General features: G+C 40.9%; 1 protein-coding gene across 5 annotated transcripts in view; it reads right to left on the reverse strand.

Annotated features, from left to right (window-relative positions):
• Nucleotides 1-23,839, reverse strand: part of syt1a (synaptotagmin Ia) — a 145,922-nt gene that overhangs the window by 12,126 nt on the left and 109,957 nt on the right. For 4 of the 5 annotated variants that reach the window (XM_061029496.1, XM_061029495.1, XM_061029493.1 and 1 more), the window contains 5 exons: nucleotides 17,348-17,520; nucleotides 14,275-14,400; nucleotides 7,876-8,043; nucleotides 5,621-5,788; nucleotides 2,975-3,092 (listed from right to left, as the gene is read on the reverse strand). In XM_061029496.1, the coding sequence (XP_060885479.1) occupies nucleotides 2,975-3,092; nucleotides 5,621-5,788; nucleotides 7,876-8,043; nucleotides 14,275-14,400; nucleotides 17,348-17,520 (753 nt within the window). The remainder of the gene's footprint in view (nucleotides 1-2,974; nucleotides 3,093-5,620; nucleotides 5,789-7,875; nucleotides 8,044-14,274; nucleotides 14,401-17,347; nucleotides 17,521-23,839) is intronic. The other variant, XM_061029497.1, reaches the window with a different exon arrangement.

Below are 23,839 nucleotides of genomic sequence, written 5' to 3' on the forward strand. Positions count from 1 at the left end.
CCTCATTCTTACGGACACTTAGGCTTTGTGCCTGACACACTTCTGAGTCTGACTCACTTTGATGGCGCACCATGCCAGGTTTACCTTGAAGCACTTTAAAAAAAAACACATTTTTAAACAAACAATAAGCACAATCCTTATTCCTCCTTAGCATGAAACAGCAGGGTGCACTCTTGAGAGGTGGAAGACTTTACCTGTTGCTGCTTTAAAACTCACTTTCTAGTCTGTAGAGTTCACCCACCCACTGAGGTTTCAAGCTTCTTTGAAAAACGAAACATAATGAACATCTCTTGTACGTTCCTCTGGAGTGTGTTAACGCAGAGAGAGGAATAACTTGTCCGCGATGAGGCTGGGATATTTTGAGACGACAGCTTAAGAACATGGTGCTCGGTGCCTCAAAGCAGTAACAGCAATCCTCAAGGGCGACAGAAGTCAACTGCACTTCAAAAAAAAAAAAAGTATAAATTCAAATCTTTTTTTTTTTTGGAAGCAGAAACAGCACAGAGGTAAATTTGGAGGGATGTTTCATGAGGAGACAATCAAAAGAATTATTTCTGATTATACATTGGTTAATGAAAATACCCACATCTTCCTCTGTGAGCCATAATTAGGCATGGTAAACAGGATGACAATAGAGGAGAGGGCTGATCCCAGGCCATCAATTACATGTCCTCCTCCTTAAGCTCTGGCTGAGCCGCCCCGTGGATGGAGGCTAATTATTGTTATTACAGACCTGCCCATTATTTCATCCATCTGCTACACTTTAAAGCCCACACTCCCAGAGCAGAAAAGAAAGCTGCAACTAACCAAAACCCACCTATGAATCAGAGTATATTCTGGTTGTGTGTAATTACAACAATGCACTGGGCTATTAATGTATGCTAATAATTCACCCTGAGAGCCACAGACCAGTGCACACAGATAAAACATGCTCCAATTAAACCTGACATACAGCGTGTGGTGTCAAACTGTCTGGCTTTAACGCTCTCTCCTCCCTCAGTTAGAGAGAAACCTGGGCTCCAAAGAAAGCTCATTCACACCCTTTTCATTCTGGCTGGTCGATGTGGCTAACAACCCAAAATGTTGAAAATCCCACGATGCAAATGGGCACAGGTGAGAGCTAACGCCAGTGGCATAAATTGGCAGCAGGGGAGGTTTTATTCCCCCCCCGCCAAATGGCTTTGTGTGGTCTGATAGATGAAAGGGAGCTTTGAGCTTTTAATGTGCGCTGTGGTACTGTACTGCAGGATGTCTAGGCTTATATGGAGAGGCTGGGCTGTCAGGCAGAAAGCAAGTGGACCCAGGTGTATGGTAATTGCAGCAGAAAGAGTCAAAGCGAGAGGGAAGTGCACAACAGGGAATTTTTCAAATGAATCCACTAAAAAGAAAAGTCAAAGGGGAGGCGGGAGAAGAGGCGGTTTATTGTGTGATTTTGTATTTCTAGATGTGCACTGTAAGGATCTTTGTGTCCGGTATGATCTAAAATTTAGACCCCGGCCAATCATTTCTGCCTTGCCCCAGAGTGATGATTGTTTTTATGAAATATTATAGTAAGGCAAAAAACATATAAACTAATTCTAAAACAGTGAACTGCAACTGGTCGTAATTTGAACAAGAAATTACCTTCTGGAGCTGTTTTCCCGTTGAGTACCATCGTGTTTCTTTCATCTTTTGAAGCCGCCTAACAGTGAAACCTTAAAGCCTCAAACTAAAGATCATCCTCGATCAAACTTAATCCATAAAATTACAATGAGGTAACCAATTCACTCTTTTAATTTGATGTGTGGTGCAGTAGTCTCTTTATTTAGTTTTGTGAATCTTCTCTAACATACTTTATATAGACATACAAAACTGTATGTAAAGTGGATAAAAAATCCACTTTAATACCATTGAGGTAAGTAAATATTATGCTGTGGAGGCGTTCACAGCCCAAAATAAAAATGAAAGTGAAAGGAAAACACTCATATAGGAAGAAAATAATAAAATTCTTAAAGGTCTTACTTTCTAAAATAAATCCCTAGACAAACAGCACTGTGCGTTCCTTTGTGCGATTGCAGTATAATTTCAGAGTCATTCAGGTATGTTTGGGTTTAAAGCTGGAATGTGCACACAGTTGGCTCTGCTGTGCAAACCTGCCCACACGTCTGACTTACCCCCGCAGGAAATAAACATTTTTCACAAAATGAGATTCCTTCATTTTCGCTTCACAGCGAGACGTTAAAAACTTTTTTTTTTTTTATGAGAGAAACAGAGAAGACGACAGCAGCAGCTGAGAACATGCTCGTCCTGGGACTGCGGTGGAGAATCACCGGGCTTTATTGTTGTCCCTTTATGAATCACTTCTTCTTCGATTCTTCTTCTGTGTAGTTTGAGCATGTTACAGTCATGAAGCGGTGTGTGCTGTGCGAATGAGGATTTTCACATCTCCTCTGCCCTAACATGCCACATTCTGTTACCATGACATCAGACCTGCTATTCAGGCTCCACTGTATTGTGTGAAATGTCATCTATTGATCTTAATGCTACATTAGTGTATTGTTGGAGCTGCACCACAGGAAGAATATGATTTATTCCTTTTTTCTTGTTCCTTTTTTTTGGGGGGGGGGGGGGAGTGCGTGTGTGTGTGTGTGTGTGTGTGTGTGTGTGGGGGGGGGGGGATGGTAATGTTTTCATTTTATTTGTGTTTCTTTCACACAAAATTCTGTCTGAAGATTGTGTTTTCTTCAGGATCTGAACATCTGTGCAACACTTTTAAGATTTTTTTGGAGGGCAAAATGCTGCAAAATTCAGCTTTGACATATGAGTTTTGGACCAGTGATGTGTTTGGGTGTCGGTCGAGAAAGAAAGAAAAACATAGACTTGATAGACGTGTTGAAGGAGGGGCAAAGTGTGTGCTGCAGTGCATGTATAATTACAGACAAAAGGGCCTGTTGAAAGGGAAAGTCGGTGCACACACCAACACAGTTTTCCTTACCTGACAAGCCTCCCACGTCCATTTTCTTCAGGTTTTTGGCCTCCAGGATGACCACAGTCAGCTTGCCAGCGGTGGGGACGTATCGCAGAGAGAAGCAGATATCGCCTAGCTTCTCTTGCTGTTGGACAGGCAGAGACATCGCAGAAGGTGAGAAACAGTTTTAGCAGCAACAACTAAATCCAAATTTACAGCATCACGTGTTCACAGCAGATGCTCACTGTGGGGCTAGATGAGGAGGGACAAAAAAAAAAAAAAGAGTAAATTCCACTCCAAAGCACATTACACATTGTTCAGTCGACCAAATCTAGAGCTTTAGTTCGCCTTCTTAACATGTTGATGTTTATTTGGGTCTCATGTTAATATCAAAAGCTGATATTCACAATGTTTTTAGAGGGCATTTGGCATTTCTATGGTAACAGAGGTTAAAATAAAGTACACTGACACTGGGGTATAGATTTGTTTACAGTAATTGCAGTGTGCCATTTGAACCAGACATCAAATTTACATAAATATAAAAAAATGTGTGTTTATACTTGCTGTGATGCAAACATGCAGGTATACTCTTAAATGAAACAATGAACTGTTTTGTCAAATATATCAGAAGTTGATATAAGAAGAAGAATGTGTGCATGTTGATATTTTCAAACTGTAAAAAAAAAAATATCAAATCTCAATAACCCTCCACATTGAAATAAAGAGCATATGGTTAAAAACATGATTCATATATATTGAAGTTACATTACAGAAACCTAAAATAAGTGTTGATCAAATTCTGATCTTTATATGTCTGAGTCATAGCTTTGGAGTTTCATCCAATCATTTAAGAAAAAAAACAACATCTCCAATCTTCCAGGAAGGATTTTTTTCCTCTTGTTTTGCTTTGAATGATTTCTAATATCAGCTCCCGCTGCTGTTTGTCACTCATTACTTCTCTGGAAAAGTACTGACTGACTGCAATCACTTCACTGTTTCACACAAATCACCATCACAACACAGCCTCGTTATCATGCACAGAGCGGAGAGCGACTCATATTCTCCACATATCCCTCATCAACAGGAGCAGCAGTCAGTCAATAACTCCAGCTCAGGTCACACCTGCTCTTACGTGTGAGCCATTTAGAACCAAGATTAGAAATCAGAGGCAAACCAAACCTGGATATCCACTCTCGTTTTGTTTCAGGAGTCTCTCATCAAGCTCCAATCAGCGCCTATTTCCTCATGTGGAAGCAGTGCGCTGGAAACGGTTGAAATTTGTTTTGTACTTTAAGAAGTTCTAAAACAATTTCATTTATCACCCAACACAAAAACGATGACTGAACAGTCTGATATTGATGACTTGGAACTGAGTTTAATCAACAAAAACAAGCTCCCTAGAAGGGCAGCGTGAGCGCTGGTGACAGTTAATTATGTCCGTCAAAGAGCAGCGACCCGCCTCTTTGCGCGTTTCTATGAACTCTAAAGGCCAACAGCTTCCTTCTCAACTAAAAGGGAAATATTTGAACCTGCTATAGCATCAAACGATATGCTCTTTCATGTTCCTTCCACCTGTTAAAAAAGATTTATACATGAAAGAGCGCCTCTTTTTAGACTCCCATGGCGGGTTCTTCCAGAGCTGTCTTTGTCTCTAAATCCAGCTGCTTCCATCCTGTTCGCCTTACTCTCATCTAAACCTGACCCCCAATCACACGTTGAACAAACCAATGGTTTGTGAACAGTCCCGCAAAGGTAATTTTTCCTCCTCAAGCTGTACTTCTGAATATTTCAAGTGGCCTGAAGAGGAGGGGGTTCTGAAATGTAAATATTTTCTGTAACAGAAGTATGTATTTTTGGGGTGACCTTGTTGTTTAAGTAGCTGACAATGAGTAGAAACTTTAATTATTCTTAAGTTTTAATTCTATTCTGGCATTAGAATTTATTTGACTTTAAGACATACTAGAAGAAAAACTCTTCTGTTTGTAATTGTTATTCGATGCAACTGATGAGCTGTGAAGAAAATGGACCTTTTGTATTAGAACAGTTGTAATATGTAGTTAATAAAACAGATGAATTAACTATCTTTGACTCAAAATGTTGTGAAAAAATTTGAATCAATCAAACACTTTCCGCTCCAGTGTCTCGAGCCCTGTGTTAAATCGTCCGCTGCAGCTGTGCGACCAGATGTTAAAGAAGTATACTGATGCCCTTCAACTCAAACAACACCACCTGCCATTCTCCACTGTTATAATTAACCTTTAAATCAAAGCAGCGTAATGCAAAAAAAAACGAGGTTTCCCCTGGCAACATGTGCTATATGCCATGACATTTACCATGAAAATTGAATCTCCTGAACTGTTGCATGGAAAGTCACACTTCTATTAATTGAAGGGGAAGTGTGGACATCTGATTAAGTGACATTTCCAGGGGAGATGGATTACTTTGGCCACGGCAACACATCTGTAGTTTGAGCGCTAACGGCGTGCTGGACACAACAAAACAATCATTGCAATTTCACTTAAGCAAGGAACAATAAAAGAACTATTATAACTGGAACAAGAGCTACAACGGGTCCAAACTGAAGCCTTGACACAATGAGAGGTGCGACGTAATGATGTCAAACTTCATTTTTTTACAGAGTGGTTGAACTTTGTGTCTTTTCCTCTTTCTTACCTCCTCCTTCTCAGCACTCTGCAGGTCCCGCCACTCCTCCGTTACGTGGCTGAAGTCCACCTTGTTCATCGGCACCTTGATGTCGCCGATGGCATCATGTTTGGAGAAGCGGTCGAAGTCGTACACCGTCATTATCAGTGTCTTTCCACCGAGCTCCACGTAGGGGACCTGAGGAGGACGGCCACAGAAACAAGTCACCGAAGGGCTCAAAACAGGCTCGCTCAGCCAATAATTCAGCTTCAACCACGAGAGATGTTTGCAAAGACAGTTTGACATCCAGGCTTTATCCGTCTATGCTCATTTTTATTCAAAGAGAGCATCCTTGTCAGTTTTCCTGACAGGACAGGATATAAACGTCCTGACTGACTGACTGCGGCCCACACAGCTGACAGGAGGACTGTTAAAGAGGTTGCTGTGTCATTGAAAGAAAAACACCATTAGTATCAATCTGGAGCTCGTCCAAAGTGGATATGCTGCGGTTAGTCTTAATCACAGAGCTCAGTTAGCCAATTTGGCAAACTATTGGACCTCAGGCTCTTTAGTATTCTTCTCTGCAGCTCAAGTGAAGAGCGTTATGTGTCATCATGAGAGACAACAACTGGAAGAAAGGAAAACATTAGGGATGATCTTAAAGACTGAATATCCTACAATATTGTCCCAACGTTAGATTTTAAGCCTACTCAGTAGTGGTAGAGGTGAAATAAGTAATCATGATTTCATCATCAGGGTCTTTTTACCGATAAATTGAGGAAAGCAGCCTTGTTTTTTCCAATAATCTGTTCACTGGCTCTGTGTGCTTTGAATCTATTTCCAAAGATTCTGCATAATAATGAAGAAAAAACAGTTCATTGAGAGAGAACAATGGGCTGTGTGCAGAAACAGATTTAACTTTAATAAACCTAGATAAAAACATATAATCTGATCTGAGACTTGTTCCTCAACTCCAACTCCAGTCTCGCTTGCCAAGTTTCTAGCAGCATTGTAAACATTGGGATCGCACAGAAAAGGAAGTCTTGGCCATCGCTGGCCAAACAGGAAGTCCAAAAAAAGTTGGTAAACACTCCCGGAAGCTAGATCGTGGTCAGACGATGTCCAACGGGTTCTGGGATTGTTGAGTTGTAAGCTGGCAGAAAGCTGTCTGAAAAGGGAAGACGATGAGAGGAGGCCTTAAACCTGCATTCTGTTGTATGGCCCATGTGCACGTTTGCTGTTTTATGGCGGGATGTTAACTTTGTGTTTAGTGGTTAAATTGAGAGTAGGATGCACTATAAAGTAGGAAAGACGTCAGAGTCGGCTACCTGTGAATGAAAACTTACAACCAAGGCAATCCGTCTGTCTAACGTAAAAATGCAAAACTGAAGGGTGACTTATACTCTCTATCATAGAACTGTATTAAATTGATAAAAAGATATATATATATATATATCCAAGATAAAGTTCACTGAAGTTCCCAGTTTGTCAATCACATCCATAATAAAGTTTCTAAAGTTAATTACATGCCAAGTGGAGTGAGATGTGAGTGTTTTGGGAGTGGGTAGATTGTAATGTTGTGGGTGATTCTGTTTCCAAATTAATCTCTACTCTAACAGCCGTGACAGACGCTCTTATCAGGCCTACAACCTTGGACAGGTAAAAAGACAGGTGAGTGGGGCCCTCCAGCAGCACTTGTGATCCTTTATTGCCATCAATTTTGGGACAAAAGCGTATTAAATGGAACTGGCTCGTTACAAGCCAAACAAAGAGCGAGGCGCTGATAAGACTCCTCGGTTTGTCCTTGACATTATCTGACACAAACATCTCTTCTTCTTCTTCTTCTTGACAGTCTTCATAATCACCTGCCGTGGTTGTTTCCCACAGAGTTAGAAAAAAAGAAAAGAAAAGCAGCACAAAAACACAAATAAATATCCCATCGCATTATGCTTAAGTATCGCCAAACACCTGCGCGCTGACAAAACTTTACCAACCGCCCAGCTGCAGCCGTGCGTCCATTATGGCCGAGGCAAGGCCAGGGTGTAGCAGCGGCTCTGCCTGTTAATCCCAATCATATTCAGCTGCAGTGTGTAGATGTGAGTGTGACTGTGTGTGTGTTTGTGAGATATTCTGTCAGGAGCTTGTTAATGTGCCAGCTGGTTGCTGTCTCCACACCTTCCCAGCATTCACCAACGCATGCAAATCAGAATGTCAGTGGAACCAAAAGATCTCCAGCTCCAAACTCTTATTTCTTTTTTATTCTGTGTGGCTTTTTTTTTTTTTACCTTGAAGGTGAACTGCTCATTGAAGGTAGGATTGAGGGTCTTCCTGTGGACCTTGGTCTCAAACTTCTTCTTCTTGTCGGGGAGCAGGTACACCTTTACGTACGGGTCAGATGTGCCGCCCATGTCCATGGCGGGCAGCTCTGCAGCCTGGATGATCCCCACTATGAGCTAATAGGGGGAAGACGAAGGGTAAAAAAGTGAGAAAAAGGAAAATCAGACTGAACGCTAATCCAATTATCACAACTTGAACCTTCATCCCACCAACATCCTCGCAGAGAACACGATACATTCAATGTAATCCCCCCCCCAAACATTTGCTTGGTATGTTTTGTTGAGATTAAACTCATATTGGTGTAGGACAATGACTTCTCCTGCTTCAGTTAACATTGGTCCCCTACTTTATTTTAAAAGAATAACCAAAAAAACGGAATTGGAATTGCCCAACAGTCATAATGACCACATGGACCACAGACAGAAATCATTTCTTATTGTTTTCCCCCTTTTTTCCCCCCACTCTTGAGGATACAGCTCCTTGCTACCTAGCCCCATGTATCTGATCTTTGTTCAGGACAGGACCAGGAATATTAGATTTTGTTTTGATTTCATAAAGGAATAGTTAATGAATACTTAAATCCTTACTTGCATCAACTGGTATATGTGGTTGTTTAACTTATTTTAAGGCTTGTAAGACGTAAGAGTTTGACAATTTTTTACGTTTAAAATAATCCTCACAAAGAATGTATATAACCTACCCTAAGATTTTATATTCAGTGTTGAAGTCTTTATATTGTAAAAACAGTGACGATGACAGCCTCAGTCATTCTAGAAATGAAAGCGCCCCAGTAGTTGGAGTGTTAGGAAATGTCTGGAAATACTTCTAAATGACTGCTTGGAGACCTTGAGGACCTTCAGTCACATTGTCTTCTGACATTATGGCCAATCATCCTTTAATAATGGTGGCTTATAGATGATTCAGTGTCATATTTCTGGGATAAGGTGTAAGTGTTAGAGGGTTATGTCAGCAGAGCCTGACAGCGGCTGAAGGGATGGTAAAGGTCAGGATGTGTCAGAGCTGGACCGGCAGGACTGTTTCTCTTCACATAAGGTCGATAATTGATAACCACAAAGGGGGGGGCTGGGAGCCTGATTGACCTGCCAGTCAGAGCGCCAACTCAAAGACCTCTCAGGAGGTCCGGCAAGTCAGTCAATCAACTTCCTATCAGGCAGCCATCAAGCTGCAATCTGGAGGCTGACCAGGGCACTCAGCCATGGAGCTCTACAGCTGTCAGGAGCTGCGTTAGTTTAATGTGTGCTGCTGCCAGAAACACATTGGTAATAAAAGAAGGAGAAGACAAAACCCCTCTGGATGGTTATCACCTTTAGGGAAATTACGTAAAATGTGAAGGACAGTGATAATAGTTAGGGAAACATAAATGTATTTTCTTTGTGGAGTAAAAGTACCAACGTTTTGGACATGAGCCACTGAGAATCAAATCTACCAATAATCAGGCCCTCAGAGTTAATTCTTGACTTTGGTTAAAGTAGCTTGAAGGCCATGATATGATAAGATCTGGTACTTAGTTTCACATGGTTTTTATTACAAGACTAGCGTTTTTTTATCGGTTGATGTTGGCTAAAAGTTTTTTTTGTAAGAGTGGATGTTGTAATCCAACCTCTCTCAGCTGATGACCTTAATGTGACGAGAGAGAGAGGCCATAGAGACCCTTCCAGGATGTCACCTTAAAAGAGCCAAACTTTAAGATTTCAAAGAATCCACAAAAGTTGTTCTGTTTACATTTTCACCCCGATTCCATCTTTGTTTTCCTCGACTATTTCTTTTTTTTTTTTTTAAACCATTACATTTGAATTCAGCCTATTGTACCATTTCTTCTGTCATGGTGGAAATCTCCCAAGAAATGTTTACATGACTAAAATTTGATAAGCTGTGGTTAAAGTATTTGTTAGCCTTTACACTGCTACTTTGTTTGAATTGATCTTTGTCATTTTGTGGTTAAAGGCGGGTTTACCCAAACTACCCAGTTTCTGTGCATTTATAAAACACGACACAGACGCAGGCTTCTGCTACCATCTCCTGTTTTAGGAAGTATTGGTCTCAGCTCTAATATACCTACATATCTGCTTTGGATGGTGGTGAGATTCCAGTATGGAAAGGTCTTCATGAAATGATGGAATAATGACTACCATTAATCATTTTCTGTCAATGTACCACAGATACACACAGGTTCACTGTACACACACACACACACACACACACACACACACACTACCACCACAACTGTTATGAACACAGGACAAGATCATCAGGGGAAGTTTGGCGTATTCTCGATTAATGAACTGCTCCCCAGGTTGTGCACAACATTTTCTTGACATTACCTTAAAAAAACACACTCCAAGCACTGAAGTGAGACCACTCTGACATGAGTATGACTTCTATAATTGCACAGCTGCGTGCAGCCTATCATTATCTCTCACAGCATAATGGTCATATACCTCAGAAGGTAAATACTTACAGATAATATAGCTGCCATTTACCTGAACCTAAATGTAATGATTTACACTGTAGTGCTGTGAAGTGACACTTCAGCAGCACAGTCTGTGACAGACACACTACAGTTTGTAACGTCATCTTCACAAGGGAGGAAGCCACGGGGCTTTAAAAGAAGGCTGAGAGCAAGAAGTGTTTGTACTTTATAGCTTTGGTTGAACGCATCATCACATTTTATTTTTTATTTTTTACACATTATTTTTTCAACGCCTGACTACCGACCATGACATCACTGCAGGTAAAAACGACTTACTGTGGCTGATGTGTTTGCACATCTGTGTGGGTGTTTCTGTTTAACTAAGGACTGTGGCACTGCTGGTATTAACCCCTCTCTGTTTGTGTGCAACTCTCTGGTCCACTGAGCAGCTGCATGACCAGACTCCGTACTGGATGGTGGTTCACAACTTTGGCAGCGCATCCTGGAGGACTTTTTTTTCCCAATGAGCACTTCACAGAAACTCACACACACAAACACACTCCAAATGAAGACGCCTTCTAGATAATATTTATTGAAGCGGCTTATTTCAGAAATGAAACCGTCTAGAGGGAAACACTGAGATGAATAATGAAAAAAAGTATTGTTTTGAAATTCATCCCTTTTTTTAGTAATGAGTTCAAACTTCTCGTACTCAGACTGGACACGATGAAATAGGCCTGCTCGTGACCTACTTGAAGAGCAATGAAAATGGTAATGATGTTGAAAGTAGGAATGACACTATAATTCCCTTCCTGCTGTGCTGAGAGCGCTCTTTGTGGTTCATTTGCTGGGTATTTGCCTGATGTAACTGCCTGGTCGCTCCCAGAGTGATTTGGATCTTTTACAAAACCTTTCGTCTCATTAGTGAATAAGCCCAGAATCATCAACACCAGGGGCAGAAGCCATTTGTGGTGGTTATCAGACGGAAACAAAGCTTAGACTCACTGCCATGAGGATCTGACATTAATCTGCATTGCTTCTTTCTCCCACTCAGCTCGTCTCTGTGTCTAAACATACTGGTGTTTCCTGTTTCTCTGGGCAGGGTGGAACTTTTACAAACACAAAAAACACCATTAAGTAGACTTAAATAATGCATGTTTTCTAATTTTTGAAACTTTTAGGCACATATAGATGAAGCTCAAGCTGACATTAGGTAGTTTCAGCTTGTTTTTTTTTTTTGGGATCCACGAACATGGCACAAGATTTATCATGCTCTGCTATTCTCAAGGGTTTGTAATACTGATGGGAATCTTCACGGCATCTCTGATATATCATATCTGAAGATGTGGCTGGATCCATATCTGATTAAGGCCTTATAGGTTCTCCGAACAGAGAATGAGGGTTGATAATGGATGACTACGTAGAATATTGCAAATTAAATGTATGAAGTACCACATCTGCCTAATGCAGAAATGACAGAAATGATGAAGAATTATTTAGGTAAGGGGAAATGTGTTGGGAGTTGAAAATAAACCATTCATCACCATTTAGTTACAAGGAAACCTTCCAGTGAGCGTTCCAAATCTAATGATTAGGAAAATGTTGGGAAGCGACGAAATATTCTGGATGGTAGAGAGGCGTTCTCTTTTATTCTTCTGTCATATTTTATCAGCACAACTGAGTATTGACATGACAGATGCCTTCAAGGAGGCTGCCTGGTGTTGTTATGAAGCATATTTTTGACCCTCTAACTGGTACCTGACCTGCCTTTGTTGAATTGTTGATACAAACACTGTCGGCCATGTCTAACCACACACTGAGTATTTCCCGTCAAGTGTACATGATTGGGTATTGTGTGCAGTAGACTCCGGGGTAGGTCAGATTGGCTTGTTTGATGAAAATGAAGATTTAGGGAAATACCAAAAAGGAGCATTTTCAGGCTTCAATGATAATCAAGTATCATCTCTTACACCAAAACACAATCATCTCCATAATTTCCTCTCTTTCAGGGCTGCCGTCTTTTCTGTAATAATGAAAATTTCACAGAGAGATTTCTATTATATAAAGGAAGCTTGGGCCAAGGTATTAAAGCAATCACCTGTGCCAGTTCTCCTCCAGCAGTTCTATGGTGCTCACATTGATTACATGGGCCACAAAGCCTGAGGATTAGAAAAAAACACATTTCCTGAAGGCCGCTGTGTCTGTGGATCGTGGACGTTGTCACTGAGCTGGAAGTGGGTCACATAAACGGCTGCCTCCCCATGTTTTTTTTTTTTTTTTTCAGGTCTTTCCGCTGTGAGCTTCTTTAACTTCAGTGGCCGCAGCCGGAGAGGCAATGAGCCGAGCCGAGCTTCTCTCAGGTCACTCCCGCAAAAGCCTCAAAACTGTCATCCATTCATTACACTTTAGCGCCTGTGTGAAGCTTATTACCACTGTAATCAAGAGACCTCACAGAGAGACCTGTCACCGCCTCCCAAAAACATGACGGATCAACGCTGTGAAATGTAATATCGGCCACATAATAGTACTTTTTAGGAAGTGAGTCCATAAGTTGTCATTTTGATTGAAAGAAATCTGGATTTTATGGAACACTCATTTTGACTTAATAGCAACATCTTGAATTTAATTTGTGTACTGATGGTCATTGCAGAGTGAAGTGCTCAAAATAATTGATTAATAACCCGGTTCATCTCACAGTCTAGTCATTGCACATTTATTGTCTACGTTTGATACACTTCTGATCTTGCTCAACTCAACTCAACAAAGAAATCCTGGCAAAACTAATTCAATCAGGAGAGACAAGAGAATTAAGAAAATCATTTATTACGATGAAAAAAATGGAAATGTGAAATGCTTTGGCGCTTGGACTCTATGCGGTGGGTGATGTGTCGAGAGAATAAATTCCCCCCCCGCCGTGCTCAACAAAGAAATCCTGGCGAAACTAAATGGATGCTTTTCTCTCTGTCACCAAAATGAATTCAACCTTCTGCCCATATACAAACTCTTCAGGATCCTGCAAATAAAACTGCTCAATGTTTCAAATGTATTGGACCTTGGCTGGATAACAGACTCAACCTTTAAACTCAGATTAGAAAAACATATATTTACTAATCATGTTTCCTTAGGAAGACTTGTAGACATTATACAAACTACGATCAAATATAACATAGACTGTATATACATAGTTGTATTGTGCTTAATACCTTAAATAAAGCCAGTATTGCTTGTATTGGTAGACTAATTAAACGATTGTAAGACAATACTGGAACTAGCCAAGATGGCTGCTATTTGTTGTCATTTAGTAAAACTTGTTCCTTCTACATTTTTAAATCTATGTTTAAACCAATGCCATTGTATGAATCAGTGTTTACAGGAGCAGTGAGTGTTACCTTCTAATCTCAGGATGTCAGTTCTGCTTATAATGGGGAGTTAGCTAGCCCTGTGAGGGACAGCGCTGTGTTCACGCACCGCATCTATTATCTGTCACACAACATCTGGCGACAGGAAGTTGATGTGCATCCTCATTCTGCTTTTTTAAAACTCAGTCTCTGGAACAAAATGAAAGCAGATGGGTATCTGCAGGGCCTTGTTTCGATCAAGTGGAAAGAAAGAAAGAAAGAAAAGCAAAATCCCAGAAGTGTACTGTATCTTTTACCAGGCTTAATGGCCAATGCTCAAACTCCACCGCCATGATATATCCCTGTGAGGTTCATCTCAAGCTTCAGTGACCACACTGTGTTTACAGCAGGAATGCAACCAAAGGAGAATGTTGTGCAGAACCTTGGGTGGGTCCTGTTTAATCTCTGCAGGGATGGAAAGTTGGACCACCTCAGAGGTTGGGTGTGACCATACTTACGAAGGAGGACCTTTCGCAAACAAGGACACACACACACAGATTCGGAGAACAGACCCTTACCGAGTTCTCGGTGAAATTGTAATCCAGGGAGTATTGTAATTTGCCCAGTTTCTGCTCCTCCTTGGGCTCCGCCTCTTTCTCCGTTTCAGTCAGCCCTGTCTCGGCATCCTCCTCATCCTTCAAGGCCTGAAGGAGACACCCACCAAGAGTCAGTGTCGCCTGTTTGTTGCTGACGCTAGCACCCAGCCAGCCGTTCCCCCGCCTAGGTCCTGCCATCAGACCTACTCCTGTAAAAGCTGCCACTTGTTTTATGATGTATAAGGGGGGGGGGGGAAACAAGGGGGGAAGCAAGCACTAAAACACCATAGCAGTTAACACCAGGACATGCTCTGTGATGCACTAAAGCCCCGGGCCTGGTCCCCTGATGATGCTTTTCTATCAATCTTTGGGCGATTCTGTCTAAAGGGGAGGAAAGATCAAATGCTGGCGCCAGAAATGAGAGCAATGGGCAGGCATTAGAGGAAGTAGGAGGAGAGATAGACGTTGAAAGAGACTAGGAAGAAGGAGAGAGAGATGTTTCTGGAAAAGTTCACAGTAAGACAATTCCCTTGATGTTATTTCAGGCAAAAACACATATCAACTGGGAAATGTCTGAATTGGCAGAGTGAGAAGTGAAGTTGCCCTTTTCGCTAGCCTGGCACTGAAGTAAGGGTAGCAGGTGGTGGCATTGGTGGGGAAAGGGCTAGGAAGGGGTGAGGGGGTGGAGGAGTTTGTTATAAGACCAACATGCGTTTGAAGAGGCAAAGACTAGCTCTCAAAGTCATTCATTCTGCAAAAGTTGCCTTCCAAGGAGTCTCTTTATCATTACGCATGCAGAGCATTCTCTGTTCAATCCAGTGCTCTCGTGTGATTCCCACATTCCCAAGTCTGCTTACGCCCCTCAGACATACAGTCACATTGCCATCATAACCCCCTAAAGCTGTTGTGTTATCCCCTACGCCAATAGCTAGAAGCGTCATGCCAGCGGGTGGTGGGAAGGTGTTGGTAACAGGGGTTGTAATGTACATCAGGGGGCCTGCTCCTATTAGTTTGTCAAGTTGCTCATGTGAAAGCAAAAGGCTGAACAAAACTGATTTACTTAAAAATTGTTCCACAGAGCCACTTAGTCTGTGCCTTTCAGGTAAAAAAAAAATAAAAAAATCCAAATTGAGTGGTCTTTAGTTTCCATTTGACGCGTAAAAGAGGAAAAAAAGAGCCTGTAAAATGATTGAGGAAATCAATGTCTTAAAAAGTGAATTTTATATAAACTGAAAAGGTTAATCGAACTTTTAGGCATCTGTGCTCAAGCGAAGGTGAGATCTGCTTCACTTCAGTTGACAGCTGTGATTTTGGGAATCGTACCGTACGTCAATAGCTTCCTTTTCATCAGCATATTTCAAAAAGAACGTTTACTTGTAGAGCCTCTCAATCATTCTACATTAACTCACCGCCACTCTTTGAAATGTAAATCAAAGAATCAAAAGGCAGGAGACTTTAGCTTGGCATGGAAATCAGCCTGGTTCAACCTTGTCAATGCGCACCCAGTGTTTCGTTCATACATATATATGTGCATATGCAGATTGTACGCACATATATACAGCAGAGATACATGTACTGTATGCATAGTTACATATATTTGGTTCTATGGGAGTCAGTTGTTATCAAGAGGCTACAAAAAAAAAACATCAGAGCAGCAGGCTTAAGAAGATCCAACAGCAATTGGGAACCTACCGCCAGTGACCATCCCGAACAGTCATCAGACACAACACAGATAAGGAGGACATAGAAGGAAGAAACACAAATTAAAACAACCACACACAGGAGTTAACACACCAGAGTCTGGGCACACCAGGAGAAATGACCGCTTGCCTCGGAAGTGGCAGATTCACCGATATCGGAGATCAGGTATTAATGTGAAGTCTTTAATTTTGATAAAAGGACTACTTAAAAATACAAATTGGGTGCTCCAAAGGCAGTCAGGATATTGGAAATGGATGGCAAATTCCCTCTAACATGCTAAGTGATTTACTGTGCTATACTCCCTCTATTCTATTGACCTTGCTAGTTTTTTTTTTAAAGCTAACACTCTTCTCTGTTGAAGCAGGCTTTAACATTTAAATCTTAATTAATGCTCCGCCTTCTACAATAATTATGACAAATGTGGTGTGAAAACGTTGTCATCTGTTTCTAACTGTGATTCAGATGCACCATAAATAGCAGAGGTGTTGCAGCAAATTAAAACACACTTTGTACATGTTTTTTTTGTTTTTTTTGTTTTAGCGAGGACAGCAGCATGATGATGCTCTGCTGATGCAATTAGCGTTTAAAGTGTCAGCATTACACTGCTTCCCTTCTCTGCACTGACGAACAGGTAGACGCTCATTAAAAATCCCCCCCCCACCCCCACCCTTCCCATTAGCCTGTGGTTTGGTGATGTCATTTCTCTGGGTGGATACCACGTCATTACACGGCACATGTTACTCACTCTCTTCTGTGAGTGAGCAGGTCCTCATATGACAAAAAGAAACACTCACAGGAACGAAAAGTAGGAGAAAAAAAGAGATTGAAATATTCTCTCTTCAATCTGAAGCCATTTAAATGACTTCATTAACTCTCCTGTGATTAGACTGTATTGTATTTTTTTAAATTAATCGTGAAATATCGCAGATAAGTAACTGTATGTATCTCTTAAGCGACAGTAAAAACATAATTTAAACAAAATATAATACATACAGTATAGCAGCAGCCATGGTGTTAAAAATAGGGACATTTTTGACGGCCATATTTGCAGTAAAATTATTTTCACACTGTTGGTGAAAGTTAATGCGATACTGCAAATGTGATCAATCAAATCAAAGTCACCATACATTATTAGAAGCACTGACAGTATAAAAGAGAAATGTATGTCTAAAACAGCAACTAAAACGACTTAAACATTTTCAAACCAACTTACTCTTAAATGATTTCAAACTTAAAGCGATAAGGTCATGCACAAATTATCTAGTAAAAAACAAATTTTGTCAGAAAATTGTAAAATTAGCATGTAGGGAGCGACGTGTCTGCGCTTCACGCTACAGTAGTTCAACGTTTTTACCTCGGTTTTGGCCCCGTCCTTCACGTCCATCATGTTGATGGCGTTTTTGCCCTTGTCTTTGCCCTTCTTTTTGTTTTTCTTCTTGAATATCCATTTTTTGCAGATGCAGAAGCAGCAGGCTAACACCAGGATGATCGCCACAAAGGCAATAGAGACAATGGCCCATGATGGCACTGTGGAAGAGAGCAGAGACAGAGAAAGGCTTTGAATTACACTTCGAGGAGCAATTGAACATTGAAGAGAAGAAAAAGTACATTTCAGCATTTGAGCCAAAGTTCCAAGAAGTGATTATACCAACTGACAGGTGAAAATAAAGTCGGAAAATGTGTTTGGCCGTGGAGTTGGCAAGCAGGATCAGCACCTGAGCCAGCGCCTAGGTCCATCAAGAAGTGGCAGACTCCTAACGATCGGTCTCGACTTGCAGGACAAGACACGACCGCTCAGCGTCAGCCAATTTAGTGGAAGTAACAGATGTTGGCATTTTCCACTTGCCATTTAAACAAAAGATTTTCAGACAGCCGACACTTTACGGCAAACTTGGGCAGAGCAGAACTCACCGGGACTGAGGGTGGTGGTAATTTTCAAGGGAGTGCTTGAAAGGCAATGCGGAGTGACAGTGAGAAAGTGGAGCGACCGTCAATGAAGTAGTGAAATGAAAGGGATTCACAGGAGGTGTGACACACATTGTTCACATGCTCTTAGCTCTCCAGTGCAACCTTTCAAGTATGAAATTAGCCTTTTGTGATGGGATTCAAGGATTGGAATTTATTTCACAGATTTGATTGATTTGATTCAGACAAAACCCTTTCTGAGAGGCAGAACTTTTAAAGTACAAAACAAAAAAATTTATCTCACAGATTAAATTCAACGTAATAATTTTAACCTTGAACAATCAGAGCTCAGTGTGACGGTTAAAGAACAGTATCAGCATCTTTTCTCTTATTTACCTCCTCTTCAAAACATTTCATTTATTCCACACACAGCAGAGCCATGTTTTTTTTTTGTTTTTTTTTTGGTTAAGAAAATGGAGCCATCAAACTCAACAGAGCTTTTCATTTTCTAACCTTTATGCAAAGACAAGAACTTGTATAAAAAAATAACACTGTGGATGAACTTTAAGAGAGAGTGCCAGTCTTGAAAAAAAAAAAGTTCCTGACAAGAAGTCTTCTTTAACTTTGGGCAATGTCGTTTTACTTCGTTGTGTTTATGCCAACGGCACTTAAGAAAACTTCCATTTGATTCTTTATTCAGTTGCTTGTGTTAAGGTGGTTCAGTCTATGATGTGTCTCCGACTTTGGAAAGTTTGACCTTGAATTTAATTCCTCAGAGTATCACCGCAGTCACAGCAGCTTAATATATGTGGATTCAACCAGCTGTTTACGGATCAACAACAACGCAAGTATATTCATTTTAAAGTAAGAAAGAGGAGTTCGAGGAGGAGTTCGGTTTCTTATCTGGGAACAAAAGCTTTCCTCAAAGTATCGGTGGATAACTGGATTTAAAAGTTTATTTCCACTTCTCGATAATTCTGACATCAATACAACTTAATACCTGTTTCACTGTAAAACCATTCCAGCCAGAAGGGAAGAATGACATGAAATGGAAAAGAGTTAACATGAAAATGAGTTTGAATGTCTCATCATCATGGTACATGTATTTATTGACATTTATACACACCTTGTCAGACTTCCTCTGTATGTTAGAATAATAACGATTTGATCATTAATTCATCATTAAACATAATCTGTACCCATTAAAAGCATATCATGGATGGACGCATGGATGGATGACCAATTAAAAATTAATCTAATTAATCTCAGATTCATATGGTACATATTACCAATACATAGGATAGAGATCTTTAACAATGGTAAGGGGGATTTTACTGCCAGTTTTTAAGAAATAACACACAAAGGTGATTTTTTATAGGCAGTAATATTTTAGGGTCCCATATTCTTCTTTTTCTGGTTTTATATGCTCTTTAGTGTGTTTTCCAAGTATCCTGTGCATGTTTAGGCACATCTAGGTGCAAAAATTCAAAGTCAGAGGAAACGTGGCTTCTCCTACGTCCTCCTGTTAGCTGCAGCGTTAGCCGCATGTAACGCTCGGTTCTAGCCCCCCTCGATAAAAATTTGTCAGTCCGACGTCACTGTCAGTGTGAGATCACTGATCTAAGCCCATTGGCTCGTTGTGGCAAGCCCTGCAGCTCATGTTGAAATTTCCGAGACGCGTGCTGAGCAACTGACCAATAACGACAGAGCGGATCGGCAGGCCAATCAGAGCAGACTTGGCCCACGTGGGGTCTAACAGTGTGGGCTCAACAGAGTGCAGCTGACGGACTCAGAGCGTAGAGGGAGCAAGGAGGAGCAGTACAAGAAAACAGACACTTTTTTCAAACTTTAGCTATTGTGAACGTACAAAAGTAGGTACATAGATTAAATATATGAACCCCAAAAAGGGCAGAATATGGGCTCTTTAAATAATATAACTGGACATGTTAGACCTGTATGAGTTGTTTGGAACACCTTCAAAGATGTTCTTTGTTAAGGATGAATAAATCATACCTTGCTCAGCTACGTTTTTGTGGTTATCCAACCTGAAAAAGGAGGTTTTTTTTTTTTTAACTGACATGAGTTTCCTCCACCGTATGTTGTTGCCGGACTTCATAGACTTGAGAAGAGCAATTGGACAACTGGAAGTCAACTCTGTCACCGACAGACTGTCAAACAGACACTCAGCTCCACAACGCAGTGACAGCTCTAACAGCTGTGTGCAAACACAGTGACACCTCTCTCAACTACAGTCAGCTGCTGTGCCCCAGTGCATACTGCGGAAGCAGAGGAAGTGGGGGTTACTTAGGTACCACTGAGAGATAAAATCAAGTCCAGATGGGCTGAAAATAATGAGAAACCTTGCAACAGACTTCTCACTTCAGCAGTCATAATCGTTGCTCCTTTAGTCTACCCTGAAGACACAAAACATCTGGCAGCACACCCTCATTTTAAAAGAGTGGAACAACAAACGAGCCTATTTTTGGGCAGGTTTTTGTTTTTGTCACTCCGAGAGGCGACCAAAAAGGTCTGGGTCATCTTAGGGATGATCTCAATAGCCGTCATAAATCCAAAAGTATGATAGATAACATAAACCAGGTCAAACTCCAGCCCTCTGAAGACTTTATCTGACAAACTCCAAAAATACCCATCAAAACAGAAAAGTATATTACAGTCCATCACTTTGGGGCTTTGCTGACCAGCTTTCGGCTGTGGTTTCTTTCGCCAAGGGCCGAGAGAGAAAGGGGAGGGAGAAAAATCGATGCTCTGTTGACAAAATCAATAAGCACTCTCCTCCAAGGAAAAACAGTGAGTGATGTTCTAAAATAACTTTAGGATCTACAGCTTTGGCCTTGCCTCGGAGGCCGTGTGGTAATGGAGGTGACACTGGATGGGACTTGTTTACTATGAGACACCCTGAACGGACTGAATTTCCTTTTAGAAATGTGAACCTATGGGGGGGGGGGGGGATAAACTGTGGGTCAGGTAGTATTTACTGCATTCATACCTTAGATACATGAAAAGAGTCTTTTGTGAAGAGTGGTTGAAAAGAGACGTTTGCGAGTCATGGAGCTGTGAGCGAGGTGTCGTATTAAAGATGATCCTTCGTCTGCTGTTGTTTTAACAGTGGCGGCCATGCTTCTCTGCACTTTGGAGCATTGCATTATGCTGCGCCACAAGCAAACCTCCTCGTCAATCACCTGTTACCAGAACGGAATATGAACGGAACATTTTAAAACGCGAGTGGAGTGAATTGAGGCGTCATTATAAAATGTGCGACTAGATGAATAGGCTACAGTCAAAACAATAAAAAAACAGGCGATGGGGAAATGGAAAGAGACAAAGCAGATAGAACCGCTGTATTTAGAGAAAGAGGTGCAGGTGTGTGTGAAGGGAAAAAGGTGATCAGACTCAAGTAGTCTGTGAACAAACACTAAAATAGGTTGGAGACTAAAGCAGAATTACTATTTAAACTATCCTACAGTTGGTATAACATCACCTCATATGAATAGGATCATGTAGGGCAGTTTGTAAAATGATTCTGTGAACACACTTCCCTCATTACTGCACAGGTACAGCGTCATTCTGCGAGAAACACAATTTGTGTTGGATAAAACAGCCTGATTTTGCCTCCACTGTTAAAAGTGCATATCAGCTCTATTATTTTATGCTATTTTGCCGTTTGCTTGTGGTGGGCATTACTCCGTCCGCTGAGTTGTTTCTTTTATGATGACAGAAAATTGTGCTGTTGCATGTTGTGATCGCTTTCTCCTGAAGAAGCCTTGAAGCTTGCTGCCCGTTGCGCTGTGATTTGCGTGAGGTGGAGTGGCGCCATATACCGACATCTAATTGCTGCATGAAAATGAACGTGGGTTCAGGTGGGTTTTTAATCGCTGTTGAATGTAGGTTGTTAAGCAAATGTGGCTATTCAAAGCATACGTCTGGTAATTGTTCCATATGGCCGGCATTCTGTGATGTTACCGGCCAAATTGGCTGTCAAAATAAATTATAGTGTAAACTCAGTTTTCACCTTACACATTATATTTTAATGGAATTTTTTGAGACGTGATAGGTTTGTATTTGAAGCTGGCAAACCAACGTGATAAGCAATCACCTCACAGCAGAAACTTCAGAATGGTTTTTATGTGGAACATATATATTTCCTCTCAAACTGGAAGGTTTGATGAATAGAAATAAGATTAAATACACTGTAAAAGTGCTCTTTCATAACCCACACTGCTTATGTCACTCTGCAGCTTTCCTCATGGAATTCCATTCAGACAGTTACAGTGGAAATCAATCCATGAACCGAGCTCTTATCTTATTCATTAAGCGAGCATCTTCCAGTGAAAGGCACTTCTGTGTTCCTTAATTAAAGGAACCTGAGTCCCAGAAAGCAATAAAAGCATCCCCTAATTAACTACATTGTGTGACTGTCGTTTCTTGAGAGTAATAGAGCGAGAAAGTGAAAGGGAGAGCAGGAGCGAGTATTGCCAGCTTGCCACTCCACTTCAACTGCCAGCACTTATCTGCTGTTCAGCCGAGCGACATGGCATGGAAAATGGAGTTTCTCTAATGGGTGGGTCGCCCATGATGGAATCCATGTTTGCTGTTCTTCAAGGCTCAAATCACATTTCAGCACTGTTATCGAAATGGCACGGCCTGGTGGAAAAGCAGGGCACTAAACAATGAGAAACCTTCAAAGTACTTAAGACACTGGGATTGAAATATATTGCTCTGTGTGCAATCATTCTTTCTTTCTTTGCTTATACAACTTCTGGACTTTTTAGAGCTTTTTCGATTTTGCTGAACAGTTAGCCTTCAGTGGCAAATAAGTGATATGTGATTTTGGGGTTTCTGCAAATGCAATGTAGACCAAATCGAATATTCAATGTGCGGAAGGAGGTTCATTTAGTTTGTTCTTAATTTCACTGAGTAAGGAAAATCTAGCTTCAAATTCTTATAGGGCATCAGATAGAGCATGACGGAAAATCTCTGGAAAAACAGCTTTGTAGGAAAATCTAAGATGCGCTTCCTATCAGCATCAGAAGAGATTTGGAAGCATGCTGTGAAGAAGAACAACGTAAAGGGAAGGAGAGTGTTCAATAGAGAAGACCTAACACAGCATTATATCAATGCCCACAACAAGAACTAAGTTATAACATTATAAAGTTTTGAATGACGGATCTATATTGCTCCAGTTGAAGAGGAAACATACTTTGCTGCAAAACCTCAGCTCAAGTGATTCTAGCTGTGATGTAGCACAGTTCTGAGTTCCCGAGAAGAGCTTATCAGATTTCACTTTTGAGCTGAGAAGGAGTTCAAAGAGCAGCAACCTCAGAGTGTAACAGAGAGCCAAGTTTCATTGGCTAACATTTTCTGCCCTTTATACTGTATATAGTCTAAAATGTATGACATAAGGCTGGTCTTTTTTGTCATTCGACTTGTTTTTACTGTCCTATCATGTTAAAAAGTATCCTAAATTTAACCGATTACAGTGACAGAGAATTACAATTTATGTCATACAGATCAAAACCAGTCCCATGATATGTCCCTGCTCTGACTCAATTCTGTATTTAAAAGGATTTCCGTCGCATTTTTCCTCCTGTCCATTACTGATAAAACATTGCACTTTACATTAGATAGAAAGCTTTTATCAACGGAATAGAGTTTGGTGGGAGCATTTTAAATGACAGTGTGTGCGTGTGTGTTTAATATAGCATCTGGTTTATATCCACTTCCAGCAGCCCGCACTAATCTAATGTGACAGGACTCTGTTGGTCAATTAACCTTGACATTATATCTTGTTATGCTTACGAGAGCAACACTCCGTCCGCGCCCTTTCCCTGCTGTGGATTATTTAAGCAAACAGTACGACTGCAGCAGGGAGCATCAAACACCTCCCTGAAACTATAAATACTGAGCATTTACTGAACGCTAA

Source organism: Labrus mixtus, chromosome 22 (assembly GCF_963584025.1).
Source record: "Labrus mixtus chromosome 22, fLabMix1.1, whole genome shotgun sequence".
Classification (NCBI taxonomy): Eukaryota; Metazoa; Chordata; class Actinopteri; order Labriformes; family Labridae; genus Labrus; species Labrus mixtus.